Source organism: Choloepus didactylus, chromosome 23 (genome assembly GCF_015220235.1).
Source record: "Choloepus didactylus isolate mChoDid1 chromosome 23, mChoDid1.pri, whole genome shotgun sequence".
In the NCBI taxonomy this organism is placed as follows: domain Eukaryota; kingdom Metazoa; phylum Chordata; class Mammalia; order Pilosa; family Megalonychidae; genus Choloepus; species Choloepus didactylus.
Genome location: NC_051329.1, coordinates 11,490,016 through 11,512,895, shown reverse-complemented (window position 1 = coordinate 11,512,895; position 22,880 = coordinate 11,490,016). Strand labels below are relative to the sequence as shown.

At 40.1% G+C, this 22,880-nt stretch overlaps 1 protein-coding gene, 1 long non-coding RNA gene and 1 pseudogene across 9 annotated transcripts in view; 2 read left to right on the top strand and 1 right to left on the bottom strand.

Moving 5' to 3' along the window:
• MAPKAPK5 (MAPK activated protein kinase 5) overlaps positions 1-17,968 on the bottom strand; it is a 48,166-nt gene extending 30,198 nt beyond the window's left edge. The window contains exons 1-7 of one of the 6 annotated variants that reach the window (XM_037817053.1): positions 17,219-17,777; positions 6,927-7,000; positions 6,360-6,435; positions 5,506-5,603; positions 4,025-4,133; positions 2,285-2,374; positions 1,452-1,547 (exon numbers count right to left, since the gene is read on the bottom strand). In XM_037817053.1, coding sequence (XP_037672981.1) covers positions 1,452-1,547; positions 2,285-2,374; positions 4,025-4,133; positions 5,506-5,603; positions 6,360-6,435; positions 6,927-7,000; positions 17,219-17,254 — 579 coding nt within the window. In that variant the 5' untranslated portion in view covers positions 17,255-17,777. Of the gene's footprint in view, positions 1-1,451; positions 1,548-2,284; positions 2,375-4,024; positions 4,134-5,505; positions 5,604-6,359; positions 6,436-6,926; positions 7,001-17,218 lie in introns of those variants that run through there. The other 5 variants (XM_037817054.1, XM_037817059.1, XM_037817055.1 and 2 more) reach the window with 5 other exon arrangements.
• On the top strand, positions 12,751-13,102 carry LOC119519101 (annotated as a pseudogene).
• A 77-nt stretch (positions 17,969-18,045) lies between the features above and the next one.
• Positions 18,046-22,880, top strand: part of LOC119519430 — a 52,928-nt gene continuing 48,093 nt past the window's right edge. For 2 of the 3 annotated variants that reach the window (XR_005214020.1, XR_005214018.1), the window contains exon 1: positions 18,046-18,314. This is a non-coding gene — a long non-coding RNA (uncharacterized LOC119519430). The remainder of the gene's footprint in view (positions 18,315-22,880) is intronic. The other variant, XR_005214019.1, reaches the window with a different exon arrangement.

Below are 22,880 nucleotides of genomic sequence, written 5' to 3'. Positions count from 1 at the left end.
CCACTTCTAGGTATGTACCTAAGATTATTAAAAGTAGGGACTCAAAACTGATATTTGTACACAGCAGCCTTATTCACAATAGCCAAAAGGTGGAAGCAACCCAAGTGTCCATCAGCAGACAAATGGATAAACAAAATATGGTATCCATACAAGGGAATCTTATTCAGCTATATAAAGGAATGATGTTCTAATATATGCTACCACATGGGTGAACCTTGAAGACATCAGGCTGAGTAAAATAAGCCAGACACAAAAAGACAGATATTGTATGATTTCACTTTATATGAAATAACCAGAATATGCAAATTCATAAAGACAGAAAGTAGATTACAGGTTACAAGGGGTGGGGCGTGGAGGTAGTTATTTCTAATGGGTACAGAGTTTCTGTTTGGGGTACTGAAAAAGTTTTGGTAATGAATGATGGTAATGGTAGCACTACATTATGAATATAATTAATGCCACTGAATTTAATACACTTTAAAATTTCAAGTTTTGTTATGTGTATGTTTACCACAATTTTAAAAAAAACGTAAAAAGGAAAACTGCTGAATAGATAGAAGGAAATATCTGAAGTTGCTGAACTGTAATCCAAAAGTCCTGATCTTTGATAATCATTGTATAACTATTAAAAAAAAAAAAAAAGTCGTATGCCCATGTTTGTATGGATCTACTTCTGGAAGCACTGTTCTGTGCCACTGATCTGTATATCTGTCTCTCACAATTCTCTACTGTCTTGGTTAACTTACCTCTATTTTAAAATTGGGTAGAGTGCAATACCAATGGTCGATGGCAGGGTGGGGGGTATGGGATGTGTGGGGTTTTCTTGTTTCTCTTTATTTCTTTCTCTGGAGTAATGCAAATGTTCTAAAAATGTTTATGGTGATTCTGAATGCACAACTATGTGATGATACTGTGAACCGCTGATTGTATACTTTGAATGGATTACATGGTGTGTGAATATATCTCAGTAAAATTACATTAAAAAAAAGAAAGAAAACAGCTGAGCAAAAGAAATAAAACACAAAAAGCACATGATTCCGTTTCTTAAGAAATTCTGTCACAGGCAAAACTAACCAATAATGACAAAGTAGATCAGTGGTTGGCCTGGGGCCATGGGTGAAGCTGGAAGGGGAATGAATGCAAAGGAGCAGAAAGCAGCTTTTGAAGTGGTGGAAATGTTCCATTTTGATTGTGGTGGTATTCATACAGGTGTAGGCATTTGTCAGAACTCATCAAACTATGCACTTAAAAGTAGGACTATTTTATTGTATGCAGATAATACTTCAGTAACATTAATTTTAGAAAAATAAAATGCCTACATAAAATGAGGCAGACTATAGGTTTCTGAAGTTGAGTTCTCCTGCCTCCCATTTTAATACATGCCTGCTTTTGCTGTCGAATCTATAAGCATCTTGGTGATATATTAGAGAGCAGAAACAGCACATGCTTACCTGAGGTGCTACATAATAAGGGGTGAACTGAGGTGTCATCAAGTCACCTTGGTCAATTTTGGCAAATCCAAAGTCACACAACTTCACAGGTGCATCCTGAAACAAACACAAGGGAGTCTGCTCTGGAGTTCTCAGCAAACATTACAGGAAAATTCAGGAGCAAGACATGGTACCCTGAGCTTTCACAAGTTTCTGGCTGAGACCTGAGCCTATGAGTAACATGTCACCAGGTCTGGAGACAATGATTCAGATACATAATAGTACTTAAGTGAGGAATTTCTACCCACTTACATAGTTAACCTTGCTTTGTAACTTGTAAAGACAGCACTAAAATTGAGAACATAGCCTACTGGCCCCTCACAAGTACTGGCCCATCACCCGTCACCAGTCCAGGGTACTGCTTTGCTCTTAACATTAGCCATAACCTTCACAATAGCCTGAGTAACTTTTCTGGCAGAACATGGAGCCCAGGGCAGGGGGTGGAACTGGAGGAGGGGAACACACCTTATCATGTAACAACAAATGCAACTGTTAAGTTTCAAGGTCATATATAACAGCCTGTAGATTCCTGCCCCTTCCCAAATGCTCCAAATGATATCCAAAATCATAAGCCTCACAAGTAAATCACAATACCATCCAAAATGATCATGCCACGGATATGGTAAAATTTCTCTGCATCTCGTGCAAGGGAACCCATGGATAATTAAGTTACTTTGTACTATGGCCTAAAGTCTCTTTACCATGGATTTGGAGCACTCCAAACATATAAACAAACACACTTGAACTATGTTGAGAGTGGCAGCCCTAAAATGAAGAAAAGCAAGTCTTCTCACCAAAGAGTTATCCTTGAAGAGCAGATTTTCAGGCTTGAGGTCTCTGTGTGCAATGTTTAACAAGTGACAGTGCTGTAGAGCCAAAGCTATCTGGAAAAGGACACAATGGAGCAACCACCTCTTAGAAAAGATAAATCTTCAATACCTCTGGTTCAAGAGAACTCAGGATATTAAAAAAAACAATCCTTAATTAGGTCAATTAAGACTGTGGTTGGTTTTTGATTTTTAAGCAGACATTAAAATAAGACTTAGTATACTAAAAACAGAAACGAATTAAGCCTGGTTTAATTGCAACCGGTGTTAATGTTAAAAAAAAAAAAAAAAAAAAAAGAATTCTTTATCAAGATAAACTTCTGGTTAACCCTGTACAAAATTGAAAAAATGAGATGTTTCCACTTTCATTCATCTGAGGTCTGACAGGCACAGCAGAGGAAACAATAAGCTGGGCCAACCTTCCAGCAGGAGTGGGCTTCTCAGAGCAGGGCAACAAGCAATCTCATGTGGTTCACAAGGGAGCTGCACTCTCCAGGGAGCACAGCTTCAAGCTCTATCTTCAAGAAAAACAAATCAGATGTTTGGATTTTTCCAAATGAGGTTCCAATTTGCTCATCCCACTTGTTGAAAATATTGCCTGTCTGTATGGATTTGAAGGATTTTTGTTTTACAGATAATCAGAGTTCATCCTTTATCTTCATATTGGAACAATGTAAAGTGTAACTTTGAAAATCAAATAGAAAGAACAGATTCTACCCGTTCTTCAACTCTCAGTATGAAAATTTTTTGGCATTCCAAATATCAATTCTTCCCTACCAGAAAGGAGTCATCCAAAAATGCTTAAGGCTCATGGGACATTTGGAAGAACTTTTTTACGAAGAACCAATAGGGTTAAACTATGGACTTTAGTTAATAGTACAATTATAAAAATGTGCTATCATCAACTATAACAAACTTTCCACACCAATGCAAAGTGTTGCTGGCGGGGTGGTGTATGGGAATCCTGTATTTTTATGCATGATTGTTCTGTAAACCTACAACTTCTCTAATACAGAAGAAAAAAAAGAACCAATAGGGCTGTGCTGATTTTCTTTGCCTTCCTTGCCTGGCCTGAAGATAAGCCTTGAGGACTTAGCTTTTTACTTCTCAAGAGGTTATTTCCAGTTAGAATCCTGGTACTGTTTATGACAGAAATCATTTCCATAGCAATAAGATATGATGTCAAAATAGGGAGAATATAACTGGGAAAAGCACAGAATTACAACGATCTTAGAATACTACTAAAATCTGAAGGAATGGGAGAAAGATGACTCATACAAAACAAGTATCTTATATACAGTTGTTATAGAACATATTTTTATACAATACAATCAATCTTTCAGGTGGTATCAGTAACATTTTATCTCAAAGTCCAGTAATAATTCTTGGAAGCTACATGTCTAAAGAGATCTACAGTCTACAAAGAAGTAAGATTGCCTTCCTTCCACAGTTTTCTTAAATTTCATGATAGGCCTCAGGACACAGCTGATACTCCCATCCCTTCCCCTGGTGTGCCCCCTCCCCCCTGTCCAAAGCATAAGAGGTATCACATTTCTCCTGTCAAGAAATCTTTTCTGATTACATAACAAAGCAGGCAATGAAAGATCAAATAGAGTTTTCTTTAAGCTTTCTTTTATTCCCCCCAATGAAACTGCACTTGTTAACCAACATTGTTGGCAGTTTGATTGGTACCCGGGGTTAACTTGCCTGCTTTGTTACTTGGCTGGCTTGCTTCTCTGTAAAGTGCCGGTGCTGGCTGATTCTGTGAAATAGCTCTCCCCCTTCCATCATCTCCATTACAATTAAGAGTCGAGCCCTGTTTGAAAGCATTTGATTTTGTTAAGTTTAAAAAAAAAAAAAAAAAAAAAGAAACATCAAGCAGCTGACCTAAAGATAACTCATCTACAAAGAGTTATACAAGTCCTGCTGAGCCCCTATGGGTTTGTCCTCCTTGACACTACCAAGTGGACACTATGTATAAGGAATATCCCTGACCTGAAATTTTCAAGGAAGCTATAATGGAAATAAATGAATTAGTCTTGAATACAATGATCCCTTTGAAGATTCTATACTTAACTTGTTATTACTAGATGTAAGTTAAAGAAAGGATGATTATTTTAAATGGCATAAGCAGCTAGACTGAAAGTGTATTGAAAAAAAAAAATCGCATTTTTTCCGGCCATAAACTTCAGGTCATTTGGTTGGTAGTTGGGTTGTCCTGTTCTCTCTCTCTCTCCACATGGGCTAGTTTTCCATGTGATTCACAGCATGCCCAACAAGATAGCTAACCAGGTTACACAGCGATTAACTAAGGTCAAAAATTCCCATGTTCTCAAAAAATATACCTCCAGATTCAAATATATATGAATCTGTGAATTTCTATTACATTCGTTGGTATATAAATGCTTCCAGCTTCCATCCAAATGCTTTCACCAACAGAGCACAGTTGTGATAAATACCTGACTTCCCATTTGTATTTATAAAACCATCTTCCTTCTCCATCTAGAAAATTCCCACTCTCCCTTCAAGCCCTAGCCTTCCACATTGCTCTGTCAGACACCTCACCTCCAGAGCCTGTGAAAGCTCAGAATATATTATGCATGCTTTGCCCGCTTCATTGTTCCCATAATGTGTTTACATCTCAGTCTCCCCACTAGAAACCAAATATTATTTCACTTTGAATACCCTGGAAGAGACTTAGAATACACCCAATGGGCTTGCCAAACATTTGGCAAGTGAAAGAATAGTATTGATTTGCCCTATAAAAGGAAAATCAGACTAAGCAATAAGGGTTTTTTGCCGTATCAACCTCAAAGACTTTGCCTAGAATAACATTTGGGCCCCTTTCACTGATTTGAAAAATCTAGAATCAGTTTAAATTCCGCAATAAATGCTTTTTTAAAAGACTGAATGATCAAAATCATCAGGGGGATCAGGAGAGTCGATGGGGTTATGGATGAAATAAGACTGACCATAAGTTGGTAACTGTTGCAGTTAGGTGATAGGTACTTGGGGAATTATTACACAATTCTGCCTGCTTTTACATGTTTGAAAATTTCCAAAATACACAGTAAAGAAAGAGAAAAAGACAGACAGAGTAAGCAGGCATGCAAAAGAGAGGAAGACTCCACTACACCTTGGCATATATATGGAAAGGAAGGAGGTAATGATGCCCCAGGTAGCCTTACCTGGGGCTGGACTCATGAGGAAACTGAACACTGTTAGCAAACACTTCAATAATCTGAACTATATTTGGGTGTGTGGCACACATCATGTGCAGACGTACCTTAAAGAGAGCAGAAGACATATTTTGTACATAAGGCATGCCAATATTTTCTCTCCAAACTTCCCCCAAAAACTGACTACAAATAACTGCACAGGAAATACAAGGAGGTAAGCCAATTACAATAAACACTTCATCACAAAGAATTATGTCATAAAACATAATCCTTTTAATCCTCTTTCTATGAAAAAACACTCACCAACAGATTTACCTTCTAATGTCCTATCTATTATCAAATGGAAAATTTGGCAAATAATTAACTTTATTTAAGAAATTATTTATATCTCCCTAAGCAAAAGAATAAGTGCACATGCTATTAATATGTCATCAGCACACTCAGACAAGTTAAAACAAATGTGTATTTTAAAATGCTAGCCACACAGCCTCCAAGTCATCCTGTGGCCTCACCTTTTAGACAACAATCACCTGACCCTCCCTCATACTATTTTTATCTCCACCCTTCAAGCACCTTTTCCAATAGGCAAAAGTTGAAACAAACCTAAATACTTCAAGGGACAAGGATCACATTAGTTAAAAGAGAACAAGAGGTGGCTGAAAGGGAACAAGGTAACAGCCTTCAGTACTGATGGCTCTGGAACTGCTTTACAATAACATCATGAAGAGGGAGGAGGGGTAATCTGAATATAAAGTTCTTTATGCATTCTCTGTATTCTTTCCAGGAAGCTGTCATACTTGTATTAAGAACAATTCTCAGGCACTTCAAAAATTTAGGCACGTCAAGGCAATAAAGGACCATACCTCATTTCTAGCTTTTGGACGATCAAGAAGAATTTTCAGTGCAAACCGTTCTTGAGTAGATTTTTTCACACAGACTCTAGAGTTGAAGAAAAAAAATCAATCAAAGACCATCTGTGTTACAGTGAAAATAAACTTCAGAGTTTGTTCTTTAAAAACTGTACCTTTAAATCACAGATATATCCAGATGCATCAAAACAAACTTACTCTCAGAGCTAGTGGGTGGAGGGGCAGAGGAGCATCTCACCCACCCTTTACAGCTGCCAACACTCAAATCTCAGCTCAGACCAGGATCTTTCTCTCTACTGGCCAACAAAGAAATAATGGTTTCTAGTGTCTAAAGGGGACTCTGACAGTATCTCCATGGTCTTGGGATCTTAACTGATTCCATATTACAGACCATGTGACTTGGTCATTTAATTATATTTCTAAGCATATGAGAAAAAGCCTACCATAAATATCTCTAAGGTTATTTCTCAAATCTGGTATCCTGAACCTTCTGCTTTAAGATGCATTTCAAATGTCCCTTCTTAGAGCAATTTTGCCATATTTCTCACATAGGTCACTTACCTAACTGGACCACTAATTCCAGCTCCCAGCTTCTGAGTCCAATTGATATTGTATTCCTCTAAAATGGAGGTTTCCTATTAAAATAAAAAAAAGAGAGGGGGACAGAGAATGATTAAGTAGAGCTGGGACAACAGAAGACCTTATCACTCAATATTATCTTCTGAGAGAATCCAAGAAGCAGAGTTTTATGTTATAATTAGATAATGTGTCTAAATGACCAGGTTGCTTTTGTTTTTCAACAAAAGAGAAAGCAGAAGGTCCGCCTGAGTAGGCACTCAGTGCTTTCTTTTGGTGTATGTGGGGGTGACGTTCTTTCAAAATGCTTCAAAAATGCTTCTTTGGAACAATGGTCAAGTATATTTTCTGAGATTCCAGAAAGACTGTATGCTGTGGAGTCCTGTGTTCTTGAACAAGTCGGTCAAATTCTGGGAATAACTGAATGAACTGAGACTTAAAAGTTCAAATAAAATAATAGTAAAAATCATAGTATATTTATCTAATTTTCATGAGCATCATTTTGAGTACAAAGAGAGTCTGTTATGGTCATTATGTAACTATAATTTTTTTAAATAGCTTTCAATAGTTCAGGATAAAACCTCTACAGTTTAATGAAAGTTTTTATAGAATTCCTGCCTCGTCTCTGCATGTTGAGCTTCTGTTGTCATATATATTTAGACAAGAAAGTCATATAATTTAAGTTGTGATAATGTTAAATTCATTTTTGTAGGGTTCCACAGGTAGAATATGCAACCAAATGCAGACCTTGATAAATCAGGGTAAAATCCATGAGACTTGCAAATTGTTTTGCAGCAATGAAAATCTGATAGGCTATATTTAGCAATAACATCCTCATTCTTAGTGTATGAGAAGATGATATTTGTTCATTTACACCCACTAAGCCATTAGTATATGCCAGGCAGGAAGCTAAGCTCTGAGATGAAAACAGAACTTCTTCCTAATGAATGTGCAAGTCTATAAACTGAGCTCAGAACAGCCTTAATCCCCACCTTTTATTCTGCCCAGTTTTTTATAAAGTTTCTCGGCAAGTAGTAAATGCTTAATAACTGTGAACTGAATGACCAGAAAGATGGACTAAAGCCAGATGATGGAAGGATGTTGAGTTGGGAAAGACCAGTGAGATGATTATGCAAACTCCCTTCTGAAAAACTGTACATCAGGGTTAACGAGCTTGTCAAGGTTGCACAGTGAATTACAGATACTATCAAGATTAGAATCGATGGCTCTGGCCTCCCACAGCACCAGCCCCAAGCCCCAGCATAAAGATAAGAGATGAGCCCTCCCAGGCTCTGCCTCCACTCCCCACCTCCTAAACAGAACTCAACATTACCCATTTAGGCCCACAGGGCTTCAGTGGTGAATTCTACCAAAAAATTAAAGCAAGTTTTCTAAACCTCAACAGCACTAACATTTTGGGCCAGATGGTTCTTTGTTGTGGGGCTGTCCTGAGCCATTGTAAAATACTCAGTGGCATCACTGGCTAGATGCCAGAAGCACTCCCTAAAAGTTGTAACCACCAAAAATTCCTCCGGACATTGCCAAAAGGTTCCTGGGATGCTACATCACCCTCCACTGAGAAGCACTGATTTAAAGAAATATTACCCAATCCTCCACAAACTCTTCCAGAAAATAGAGGAAAGTCACATCCCAACTCATTCTATGAGGCTAGAATTACCCTCAAACCAAAGCTAGGCAAAGGTATCACAAGAAAACTACAGACCTGTATCTCCTATGAATGTATACGCAAAAATCCTCAACAAAATATTGGCAAACTGAATGCAGCAACATGTAACAATGTTTTTACATCAAATTAGGCTTATCCAAGGAATACGAGATGGATTTAACATCCCCAAAATCAATTAATGTTACCAAATTAATATAGCATTATTTAATATAGAATAATTATAAGAATAAAGGACAAGGTCATATGACCAAATCAATAACGACAAAGCATTTAACAAAAAAAAAAAACCAGCAAACGATAAAAACTCTCAGCAAACAAGGAATAGACGCCATCTTCCTCAACTTGACAAAGATATCTTAAAAAAAAAAGGTCACTCAATGGTAAGATTTCAAACGCTTACACCCTGACATCAGGAACAAGAATGTCTGCTTTCACCAATTTTATTCAACACAGTACTAAAGGTTCTATGCAGTTAAGTTAGGCAAGAAAAAGAAATTAAAAGCAAATATATTGTAAAGGAAAAGGTAAAACTGTCTTTATTGGCTGGAGGCATGATTACTTTTTGTAGAAAATCCCAAAGAATCTACACACACATGCACACACAAACCCTACCAGAATAAGCAAATGTAGTAAGAATGCAGGATATAAAATCAATATTCAGAAATCAACTGTATTTCCATAAACCAGTAATAACAAATCAAAAATGAAATTGAGAAAATAATTCCATTCTCAATAGCATCATAAAAATAAAATATTAGGAATAAATTTATCAAAAGAAGTACAAGACATCTTAAAACCACAAAATATTGCTAAGAGAAACTGAAAAAGCCTTAAGAAATGGAGAGCTATAACATGTTCCTGGATTAGAAGACAATGTGGTTAAGATGGCAACTGTCCCCAAACTGAATTGTAGGTTTAGTGCATTGCCTATCAAAATCCCAGATGGTTTTTCCAAAGAAAATTTGCTTGGAAACATAAATGACCTCAAATAGCTGACACAAACTTCCAGCATGGTGCTCAACTGGACATGTCTAAGATTGGGGACCAGTTGAATTCAACCTAAAGTGACTAAAACATTGGCAATGAAGAAAGGAAATATCATTTTGGATATCCTCTTACATCAGGCCAAAAATTCACCACACTTTGAAGGAAAAAAAATCATCCTGAGTCTAAGATTGGGGACCAGTTGAATTCAACCTAAAGTGACTAAAACATGGGCAATGAAGAAAGGAAATATCATTTTGGATATCCTCTTACATCAGGCCAAAAATTCACCACACTTTGAAGGAAAAAAAATCATCCTGAGTCTTTGGAAGACACCCAGATAAATTTAAGTTAATGGTAGACTGGCTGAGTTAGAAGGTTCCTCTCAAGACAAAGAAGAGTGACAAAGTTAATTACTGCCCTCCTCTCCCCATGGAATACTGAAGTTCTGCCCTAAAATAAGAAAACTGCAGGCGTTCAGTTGTTCCAGAAATGAGAACACAGTTTTTCCTGACTGCAAGTAGCAGTTTTTAAGATTACATTGCACTGAAGAGCAGCATAGGGTCTTAACTGAATTCTTGGCTACATTTTCTGGTCAGTATACAAAAAAACATTTTGTTTTTTCCTACTACCTAACTCTTGGGTTTTGCCATGTTGAAAAGTATTGAACTTGATTTGAGGGTGTGATGGTTATGTTCATGTGTCAACTTGACTAGGTTACAGGGTCCAGTTATTTTATTTGGTCAAACAAGCACTGGCCTGATTGCTACTGTGAGGATATTTTGCGGATTTAAATCATTAGTCAGTCGATTGCATCTACAGTCAACAAAGGAAACGGCCTTCGGCAATGGGAGAAGTTTCATCCAATCAGATGAGGGCCTTAAAGGGAGAACTGATGATTTCAACAGTCAGAATAATTTCTCTTAACTTCAGCCAGCCAGCTTCTCCTTGGGATTTCACTGAAACCTTCATCAGAGTTCCCAACTTGTGGCCTGCCCTACGGAATCTGGACTTGCCAATCCCCACAGTGACATGAGCCAATAAATCTCATAATATTTACATATATATGTCAGTTGTTTCCCTGAAGAACCCTGACTCACTACCCAATTTGAAAACTTACTATAAAGCTTAAATAATTCTCAAATCAGTGTGGTTCCGACATAAGGTAGACATTTGATCAATGAAGAGAATATAGAGAATCCGGAAATAAACTCACAAACTTCTAATCAACCGATTTTCAACAAAGGTGTCAAGGTAATTCAATGGGAAAAAGTCTTTTGAACAAACAGTCCTAAGCAGGTGGATATCTATATATTTAAAAATTAAAAAAAAAAACTTGGACCCTTACCTTGCACCAAATACAAAAACTAACTCAAAATGGATATTACACCTAAACTAAGAACTAAAACTGTAAAACTTCTAGAAGAAAATACAGGAGAATTATTTTGTGACCTTGGATTAGGCAAAGATTTCTTAGCTATGACCCATTTTAGGATGATCCATAAAAGAAAAATATTTTGATAAATTGGAATTCAACAAAAACTTCTGCCTTCAAAAGATACTATTTAAAAGTAAAAAGATACAATGATGCAAATGTAATTAATATCACTGAAATTGTATACTTAAAAATGATTCAAGTGGCAAATTTTATGCTGTGTGTATGTTATCAAAATTAAAAAAGTGAAAAGATAAGCCACAGTCTAGAATATATTTGCAAATCATATATCTGATAATGAACTTCCATTCAGAGTAGATACTCTTACAACTAAATAATAAGGCAATCAACCCAATTTAAAAATGGACAAAAGATGTGAATATACATGTCACCAGAAAACAAATGAATGGCAAATAAGCACATGAAAAGATTCTCAACATCCCTAAGATGCATTATTTAGGGAAATGTGAATTACAACCACAATGAAATACCACTACACACCCCCACTAGAATGGCTAAACAAAAAAGACTGACCGCATCAAATATCTGTGGAGATGGTAGAGAAACTACACCATCAAACACTACTGGTGGGAATGTATAATGGTACAACCACTTTGGAAACAGTTTGGCAGCTTCTTAAAAAATTAAACATAAACTTACCATACTGCTCATTAATTTCACTTCTAAGTAACTAGTCAGGAAAAATGAAAACATACTAGTGGGGATTGAATCATGTCCCTCACAAAAGGCATGTTCAGGTCCCAACCCCTGGTTCTGTGGGTGTGAACCCATGTGTAAATAGACCTTTGAAGATGTTATTAGTTGAGGTGTGCTCAGATTGAATGAGGGTGGGCCTCAATTCAATATGGCCAAAGTCCTCATAAGCAGAGGAAACTGGACATGGAAAAGAAGTTGCAGGAGAAGCAAGATGCTAGACATCAACAGAACAGGGAAGACAAAGGAGAGAACACCACCATGTGCACTGCCATGTGACAGAAAAACCAAGGACCAAGGATCACTGGCAGCCAGCCCTGGAATGCCACAGTTTTGGAGAACAAAGCATCACCTTACCAGTGCCTTGATTTTAGACTTCTCTTAACCTCAAAACTGTGAGCCAATAAATTCCGATCGTTTAAGCCAACCCTTTGTATGGTATTTGTTTTAGCAGCTAGGAACAGAAAAACCTTCACACTAAAACTCATGTAGACTGGTTTTATTTATTATTTCAGTATTATTCTTAACAGCTAAAAACTGGAAATAATCTAAATATCCATCAACTCAGGATGGATAAACAAAATTGTATAACCCTATTCAACAATAAAAAGGAATGAACTACTAATGCATGCACCAACATGGACAAACTACAAAAATATTACAGAAAGTAAAAGAAGCTAAACACATAAGCCTACATACTGCATAATTCCATTAATATGAAATTTCTATAGAAGACAAAACTATATTCACAGAAAGCAGATCCATGGTTGCCTGGCTGACTACAAACAGGCACAAAGAAACTTTCTGGGGAAGACAGAAATGTCCTAAAACTGGATTGTGATGATGGTTGTACAACACTACAAATTTACTAAAAAATCAATTAACTGTACAATTAACATTGGAAAATTTTTACGCTATGTCCATTATACCTCAATTTTAAAATATTTTTAAAACTAAGGAAATGTGCTTTCCAACCTGATCCCTGTAGAATGGCTCCCCCAAAGAAGGGCGGTGAGAAGAAGGGTCATTCTACCATCAGTGAGGTAGTGAACAGGGAGTACACCACCAACATTCACAAGCACATCCAAAGACTGGCTTCAAGAAGATTCAGAAATTTTCCAGGAAGGAAATGGAACGCCAGATGTGCACACTAACACCAGGCTCAAGAAAGCTGTCTGGGTCTACGGAATAAGGAATGTCCCTTTCCGTATCTATGTACAGTTGTTCCAAAAAGGTAATGAGGATCAATATTTATCAAACACGCTCTATACAATGGTCACCTATGTACCTGTCACCACTTTCAAAAACCTAGAGACAATCAATGTGGATGAAAATAGCTGATCATCAAATAAAATTATAAAATAACAAAAAAACCCTACATGTATACATTGTATATAGTATTCAGCCATAAAAGGTAATGAAGTTCTGATACATGCTGTAAAATGGAAGAACCTTGAAGACATCATGTTCAGTAAAATGACTGAGAGACAACTAGAATATGTAAATTCACAGAAACAGAAAGTAGAGGACAGCTTACCAAAGGTGGGGGTGGGGGGAAATGGGGAATTAATGTATAATGAGTGTAGCATCTATGTTTGGGGTGATGGGAAAGTTTTGATAATGGATAGTGATGAGGGTAAGCACAACACTGTGAATATAATTAATCCCATCGAACTGTATGCTTGGGAGTGGTTGAGATGGGAGATGACGGTTGTGTGTGCATGTGTACAGACACACATACCATCTATATATATATATGGTAGATTGAATTATGTACCCCAGTTTAGACATGTTGTTAATCTTAATCCACATTCCTGGGGGTGTGAACCCATTGTAAACAGGATCTCTTGAAGATGTCATTTTAGTTAAGGTGTGGCCCAAATGAATGAGAGTGGGCCTTAATCCAGATTACTGAAATCTTTTATAAACAGAAGAAATTTAGACATAGAGAATGCCAGAGGAACTGGAAGCTTTAAATCAACAGAACTCAGAAGAGAAAGAAGACGACATCGCCATGTGATGCGAAGTAGGAATACAACCCAAAGAGTTCCAAGGATTGCCAGCAGCCAGCACCAGAAGTTTACAGATTTTGGGAAGAAAGCGTTGCCTAACTGATGCCTTGATTTTGGACCTCTCCTAGCCTCAAAACCATGAGCTAATGAATTTGCATTTAAGTCAACTCATTGTATGGTATTTTTCCTAGCAGCCTAGCAAACTAAGACAGTATTACCACAATTTGAAAAAAAAAAAAGAGACTAAAGAGACAATAGCAGTTAAATGCAATACATGATCCTAGATTGGATCTAATAATGAAGGAAAAAATGCCCAAACGGGCATTACTGGGGTAACTGAAAAAAAAAATGGATCATAACTGTATGATTTATATCAATGTTAAATTTTCCGAATTGGTAACAGTACTTAACATGTAAGTGAATATCCTTGTTCTAAAGAAATACACATGGAAGTATTAAGTGTTCAAGGAGCATGATGTACACAACCTACTCTCAATTGTTTAGAAAATAGAATAATACAACAAATGTGGCAAAATGCTAAAAGTCGGTAAATCTAGTTATCTGGGTAGGGAGTATATTGTAGTTTTCTGTATTGTTTTTGTATTAATTTTGCAACTCTCTTGTAAGTTTGGAATTTCAAAATAAAAAGTTAAAATCCAATCAGCCAGGAGATAAATCAAAATAAGCAGCTCAGGGGAGTAAAAAAAAAAAAAAAAAAAAAAAGAATTTCCAGTAAGTTCATAAAATATTAAGAATTCTGATATAAATAATAGGAGAAAAATATGCGTAAGACAGTCCCTAAACCCAATGTGCTTATTCTCCAGTTTTAGCTAAGTGCCTTGGGAGTAGTGAAGTCATGGGGCTATGGAAATAGAGACAGAAGTGGAAAGACAGAGCCTTCGGGTATAGCCATCTAGCCTTATCCAAATATTTTTAAGAATAATAGGAGAAGATCTTAAAGGCCAATCAGTCCGCTCTCAGGTAGCCAGGAAGCAGAAATTCAAGTGCTTTGTGGTTGGAGCCCTAGCAACAGCTTTTCCAGCTGGACCCCCCACAAGTCAGTGCTCACCATTTGATGAATAACCTCAACAAAGCAAAACAATAAATACAGCTCAATGCCACAGACCAAAAGTTTTTAAAGTTTTATATGATGTGATACCAGCTTGCTTTTAAAGGCGTACATCCTAGCAAGTAATGGTTGTCAGATCAGGTATTTTCAACTCCACCAATGTGTACTGGTTGGACCCTTCCAAATTAGTAGGAAGATTCACCAATAACCTGTTAGTCAAGTACTTTTACTAAAGACAAGATTTTTGAAAATTAAGAAAATCAAGTTGGGCAGTAGTAACCAAGAAGAAAACTACAACTTTGCCTAAACCACGCTTAAGTTGCTATAAGTTAATATTCATCAATTACGTACTGTTAGGTATTATTGTAAGCACATTTAGATGTATTCACCCCTTTAATCCTCAAAAAATCCAATGAGCCGATTAGTGCTCCTTATCCCATTTCTATAGATGAGGAAACTAAGGGTCAGAAAGGTAAAGGCACTTAATGCAAGAACACACAGCTACTAAGTGACAGAGCTGGGATTTCCACCCATGATTCTACTAGAGAACCTATCCTTGTACCCACCAAGTAATATTGCCTCCCCAGATGTATATTTGTCCACTAAGACTACATCCTTCTTCAGCTCAAAACCCTCTCCCATGGATCCCCTTTTACTCAGAATAAAAGCCAATCTTACAATGGCCTCCAAGCTCTACATGCTCTGGTTTCCCATTACCTCTCTACTGTCCCTTTTTGCTGACCTACTATATTCCAGTTGCATTGCTCTTTCAGGAACACACAACGCCTGATCCTACTTCAGGGCCTTCATACCTACTGCTCCCACTGCCTGTAAACTCTTCCCCAGATGCTGAAGACTCGCTCCCTCATTTCCTTCAGCTCCACATATGTCACCTCCTCAAAGAGGCCTTCCCTGACTACTCTACCTAAAATGGTACTCCCCACCCTTTTTATACTTCTTAGTTATAACTACCTGACAAATGTCTATTATCTAACTCCCCATCTAGAGTTTAAGCTCCATGAGGGCAGGGACATTTGGAAGTCTGTCTTGAAACACAAGTGCCTAGGACAGAACCTGGCACAAAGCAAGCAGACAATAAATACTTGTTGAATTTTAAAATCCACCACCTATGCTTTAATTTGCAATTCAGTCATATAATAACTTCAGGCAGCAAATCATGATCCTGTACCAGTAAAATCCCAACCAAAAGAAAAAATGTACATATTAAAGCCGTCTTTAAGAAACTTTATTTCTGTTATTTGAAACTGGATCCTCCTTAACTCACATATTTTGACACCTCCTTTAAAAAAAGGTGCAATTTCTTTGAATGCCCAATGACTTCCATAAATTTTAGCATCCAAAAAATCATTAGACATGTAATTTTTAAATAGTTACTGGTAAAAGCCTCTGCATCTTGAGGGGGGAAATAACCCCAAGGTGCTAATGAGTGTTTGTCCCTCAAAGAAAAAATTAAGTTCTTAAATGCACTGGGTTGACTTTATGTCATGTTAAACAATACATATGAAACCTCAACCTAGAGTGTTCAATTTGCATAAGACTCATTTTCTAAATACAGCTGTCAAACCAGATAATAACTTTCTGACCCTTAGTGGGCAAAATTTGCTTGTATAAAAAAGAAGAAAAAGGAAAAAGCAGGTTTTAGAAAACGTGTCATTTTATTTGGGACATTTTGGAACACACATTATTTGGCTTTTTTTTTTTTTTGGTTAACAGAGTATGTAGTAAGTCACAGGGCAGTTTGCTCTTCCTAAACAAACTCAGTGCTCCCAAGGGGGAAAGGGAAGAGGGAAGAGGAAAACAGAAGAGGAACACACACGGAAAGGTGAAAACAACCTATCTGCCAAAGTACACGTTTTGTGAGAAGGTGGAACACCTCTTTGTGAAACTGCAGATTTCCAGGAAGCTGTTTCAAACAAATCGGGAGGGATGGGTAAAATCAAACTCTCCAAGTGCTGTTGCAGTAGCGGCCCATTGCGGAAGCAGATGCTGGCGACACTTGGAAAGCGACTGAAAAGAGAGGGACCGATTGAAAAGAGAGGGACCAAAGCGTGCAAACTGTCCGCTCTCTCGCATCCACACCAAGCATCTTCACGCCACTCGCCTTTAATTCTAGCTAAGCGTACAAATCACATCACCAGATCAACCAGATAGATTACAGAAAGTCGCCCACCCCACCGTACGTACATACACCCTTCGCCCCCAGGCTGTAAAATGCAATCCACAGAATCCAGCGGAGGTGAAATCCGCAAGTCGCTTGAACCTCTCACTCCAGGTTCTTCCCGCCGTCTGAGGCTGGATCCGAAAGTAACGCCACAGACTCAAAGGGGGGGGGGGGGAAGGGAACCTCCCCCTTACCTTGATGGTTTTCTCCATCTCGCTCTCCTCCGACATGCTCCTCGGGACTCCCACGGCAGAGAGCGGCAGAGGCTGCGCGGCTGCCGAATACCGCTGCAGCCGAGGGAACAAGGGACTCAGCCCACGGGCCCCTTGGCCTCGGGGACACGGGCAGCTGCTACCCCCGGGAACCGGCGGGGATGAGGGCCCCAGCGCCGGCTCGGCCTCGGCGGGCAGCGTTACGCTGGCGGCGGCAAGAAAAGTGGAGGCACCGGCCCCTGGGGACAAGCCTTTGTGCTGGGCCTCGCGCGGACGCCTCCCGGCCTCATCCCCGGCCGGGGAGGGAGGCTCCCGAGGCAGGGCGAAGCGGAGAGGGTCCCGACCCCGGGCGCTGTGCAGGGCTTTGGCGGGGCCGTCGGCTAGATCCGGGCTCGCCAGGTCCTCAGGAGGAACCTCCGCCTCCGCCGCCGCCGGCACCGCTGCGAAGCCGAAGCCCAGCCCGCCGCCGCCGCCGCCGCCGCCGCAGCCACCGCTCCCGCCGCTGCTTCAGCGCCACTCATCGCCGGGACACCCGCGTCGGGCAGCCCCGCCGGCCGCCCGCCCGCCCGCGCTGTGCGCCGCCTGAGATCCGGGCCGCCCCGCCTGGCCGCCTGGCTCCGTGCCGGCACCGCTCCACGCGCCCCTCGCCGCGGTCTGCCGAGGTCGCCGAGCCGCCCCTGAGCCGCGCTGCTGACTTGCAGGCGCCCGCCAGGGCTTCCCCGTGGCGCGCCGCCTCCAGAGCAGGCCCCCGGGTCCTCCGCAGGGCTGGCGCCGAGCTGATGACATGATGGGGCGGGGCCCGACGGGGTGGGGACGCGGGAGACCGCAGCTGGACACGCGGAGTTGCGCTGGCGTGGGCGCCTCGCCTGACCCGGGTAGATGCGGTGGAGGGTTGTGTGCCTGTGATCTCCTTGCGGGAACAGCTTTGGAGGTCAGTGCCTGATAGAAAAGATGAAACTGAGGTCCGGGCAGGTCCTTCGTAAGGCGACAGCATTCTGTATAATAATAGCAGTCATCTAATGAGCGTAAACCGTGCACAAAGCTCGTTTCCTCCAGTAGCTCCTTTCATGTTAACAAGGTGGGTACTTGGCCCCGTGAGGTAAGCGGTGTTCTTATCCCTGGTTTAGAAGTGAACTAACTCAGACCCAGAGAAGTGAACTCTGCTTGCGCACAGCTGAGAAATGATCAAGTCAGAATTAGAACCTAGGTTTGTGCCCCACAATCATGCACCCTCCCCTACATAACAACCTGTAAAGGACCTTTGAGAAGTTTTTGGTTGATCATCTCTTGATAGTTTGCTTCACATTTATTTACTAAGCACCACAGTGTGCCAGGCCTACTAGGCCTTGGGGAAACATTAGGAACGAGATAATACGGATTTTCCTTTGAGGAAAGAAAAGCAGACAGTAAATGGGGAAAATACAAAGCGTATGATATATACTAAGAAGAAAATGAACAGGCTGTTGAGGTAAGAGAATAACTGGATGTGGGGATTATTTCATATTAGATGATCCAGAAGGTCTCAGGAGGTAGCATTTAAGCTGAGACCCCTAAGGGATAAGAATGAGCTTGCTTCTGGAAATCCCAGGAAGAGATTTCTGGGCAGGTGGAATAAGTGTAAAGATCTCCAGGTGGAAATAAACAAGTTGTGTTCAGTGAGTACCAAGAAGGCCAGTGTAGCTGGGGCAGAGTGAGCATGAAAAGCACAGTAAGGGATGAGGTTGGAGAGGTGGGCAGGGATCATATATGGCCTTAGGGGTCATTGAAAGGGCTTGGGTTTTTTCTGAGCCATTGGAGGGTTTTAAACTAAAGAGTGATGTGATCAGATTTATGTTTTAAGAGGTCACTCTGCTGTATGAAGAATGAAATGTAGGCAAGCAAGAATGGAAGCATGGAAAGCTTTTAGGAAGTATATTAGTTTGCTAGGAGTGTTTTAACAAATTACCACAATTTCTATTTAGGTATGTGTATGTGTATAAATATTATGACACTGCTTATAGGAATTGGCTCATGCAACCATGGGGATTGGCAAATCCGAATTCAGTAGGGCAGGCCGCAAGTGGGAACTCCATTGAAGGTTTCGGTGTATTCCCAGGGAGAAGCTGGCTGGCTGAAGTAAAGATAGAAATTCTTCTGACTACTGAAATCATCAGTTCTCCCTTTAAGGCCCTCATGTGATTGGATGAAACCTCTCATTGCTGAAGGCCATCTCCTTTGTTGACTGTAGATGTAATGAACCATAGATGCAATTGACTGACTAATGATTTAAATCAGCAAAATATCCTCACGATAACAATCAGGCCAGTGCTTGCTTGACGAAACAACTGAACCCCATAACCTAGCCAAGTTGACACATGGACTTAACCATCACAGACAGCATAATGTTAGTCTCTGCATCTGCTTAACATGACCATCTTCCCTCTGTGTGCATCTGTCCAAACTTCCTTCTTCTCATAAGGACATTGGTTATCAGACTAGGGCCCAGTATAACCTTGTTTTAATGTGGTTACATCTGCAAAGACACTATTCCCAAATAAGGTCATATTCACAAGTTTCAGGTAGACCTGAATTTTGAGGGGACACTGTTCAACCCACTGCAGGAAGTTAATGTAATAATCCAGATGAGAGATTATTATGCTTGAACTGAGGAGGTAGAAGTTAAGATAGAGAGAGTGAATGGATTCAAGATACATTTTGGAGGTAGAGTTGACAGGACTTCATGAAGGATTAGATGTGGAAGGCGAGGAGGGTAAGAAACAAATCATGGATAATTTCCAGGTGTCTGGCTTAAGCGTCTGGGTGGATGTTGGTGCCATTCAGTGAACGAAAGATTTGGTGGGGGTGTGAGACATGTGATAGGATAAGTGAAGTAAGTAGTTGTCCGCCACAATTGTTGTTCCCCTTTTTGGCCATACAGCCAGTCTACCTTCCTTATCCTCCTTAAGGTAGGTGTGGCCATATACCTATGCTCTTCCTAGTGGAAAAAAGAGCAGAAGAGATGTGCGCAGTTTCAAGCCTGGCCTGTAAATACCTTCAACATTTGCTGCTTTATGCTCTTACTCCTTCTGCCAGGGTTCTGGAGAAGACAAGGCCCCAAAATGGAAGATTCCTGAGTTGAGAAGAACTTTGCCACATTGACCTAAACCCCCATCCAAGACTGTAATGTGAGAAAAAAAAATAAACTCCTGATGGGTTGAGCTGTTACATATTTGAGTCTTTTTGGTATAGCAACTTTGCCTACCCTACCTAATACAAATAAGAACGATGATTCAACAGTGAGCTTTGGGGGGAAATCTCTAAATGATCCAAACTGATGTTTATCCATAACTGTTACGAAATAGAAAGTGCTTTGATTTTATTCATTGATTCATTCATCATTCAGTAAGGATTTATCAGGTACCTCTCTGTGCTGTGCACTGTGCTATGCAATAGAGATGCTCAGATGAAAAAGAGACAAGTACCTGTCCTCAGGCAGTTCTGAGTTTAGCAACTCAGCATATTGGCTGTTATTATTTGCATTTGCACATGTACTCCATAAACCTAGAAACTTTCTCTGCCCTCCCAACACACACACACATACACACACACACACACACACACTCACAGCCTAATTTCTACTAATTCTTCACCCTCATTCTCAATATTTTCTCAGAAAGACAATGCCTAGCCCTTGTCCCTTATTATAAATCAGATGTTCCTATTATAATCACATAACTAATTTCTTTGTTTTATCCCAATTTTTATTTATATATTCATTTGTTTTATATTCTTTACTATCCTCCCCAGTGGACTAAATAATCTCAACAAGGGCAAGAATCTTGTCTGTCTTATTGGTCGTATCCCAAACACTGAGCACTTCTTGGCCCGTTGCAGTTTCTCAATAAATATTTGTTGAAGGAGTCAATGAATGAAGAAGGCAGAGCCCTGAGAAAGGAGAGGTTTCTTCCGGAGAAGTTACTTCATTTTTTGCTGGTGAGGTGGGTATGGTAAGCAGCCTCCCACCTCCTGGTATTCGTGCCCTTATGTGATCCCCTCATCCTGAGTGTGGGCTGGAACTAGAGGCTTGCTTCTAGTGCTGGGCTATGATATCTGAGATTAGGCTTACGTCTTGTGTGTCTTCTCACTCTCTTGCTCATTTACTCTGAGGGAAGCCAACTGACATGAGCTACCCTGTAGAGAGCCCAGGTGTCAAGGAACTTATGTCTCTGGTTGTTATGGGTTGAATCATGTCCTCCAAAAATATATGTCCAAGTCCTAACCCCCCAATTCCTCAGAATATAATCTTAACTGGAAATAGGGAAGTTGCAGGTGAAGTTGGTTAAGATGAGGTGATCCAGAAGTAGAACAGGCCCCTAATCCAATATGATTGGTGTCCTTATAACCAGGGGACTATTTGGATACAGGCACTCGAGGGGAGGCCGTGTGAGGGAGGAGGGAAAAGTGATGCCAAGGACTGCCAGCAAACATCAGAAGTCAGAGGAAGCAAGGAAGGGTTGTCCCCTACAGGTTTCTGATGGAGCATGGCCCTGCAACAACTTCATTTTGGACGTCTAGCCTCTAGAACTGTGAAGACAATAAATTTCTCTTTTCAGCCACCCAGTTTGTGGTACTTGTTGCAGCAGCCCTAGGAGACTAAGACACTAACTGCAAGCGAGAACCCAAGGCCTGCCAACAGCCATCTAAGTGGGCTTAGCAACAGCTACATAATTGAGAGTAGAACAGATCCCCCCACAGTCGAGCCTTGTGATGATTGCAGCTCTGGGAACACCTGGATTGCATTCAGAGGCTCCCAGCTAAGCCGTGCCCAGATTCCTGACACAAAACCTGTAAGATAATAAATGTTGCTTTAATCCACTAAGTATTGGGGTAGTTTGTCTTGCAGCGTAAATAACTGATACAAATTTTGGTACCTAGAAGTGGGGTGCTGTCATAACAACTACCTGTGATGGAGTGGTTTTAGAACTAGGCAGTGGACAGAGGCTAGAACGATTGAGGTGTATGTAACAAAAAGGCTAAATTGCCTTGAACAAAATGTTAGTAGAAACCTGGATTTTGAGAATACTGCCAGTCTGGGCTTAAAAAGAAGTGCGAAATATGTTATTAGAAAGTGGAAGCAAGGGGATTCTTGTTATATAGCGGCAGAAAGTTTAGCAACACTGTCATCTGTGATTATGTAGAAAGTAGAAAGTGTTGCTAATGAATTATGTGATCTAGCTAAGGGAATGTCTAAGCTAAGTATTGAAGGTATTGCCTGGGTTATTCTTCCCACTTGTAGTAAAATGTGAAATGTGAAAGAAGAGAGATAAATTGTGAGAAGGACCGTTAAACAGTAAGAAGCCAGGACCTCATGGTTCTGAAATGTTATAGTTTCTCCAGATGGCGAACAATGCTAAAAACTGAGCAGTGACTTTCAAGCAAATATCACAGCCAGGGCACTACCAGGAAAACGTGGTTTAAAGCTAAATTAGGGAGTACGACTGTAAAATAATTTGTCAGGAAGGTGGCACCTCAGAATACTAGTGTCATGAAAAAGATACTGTAATAAGATTAAGTGTACATGTCACGCATCCTCTCAGTTGAACAATAAGGCCCCTAAGAAGCTTAAGGGCATTTTCCCTCGGCCCTCTCAGCAGGAGGACGAGGA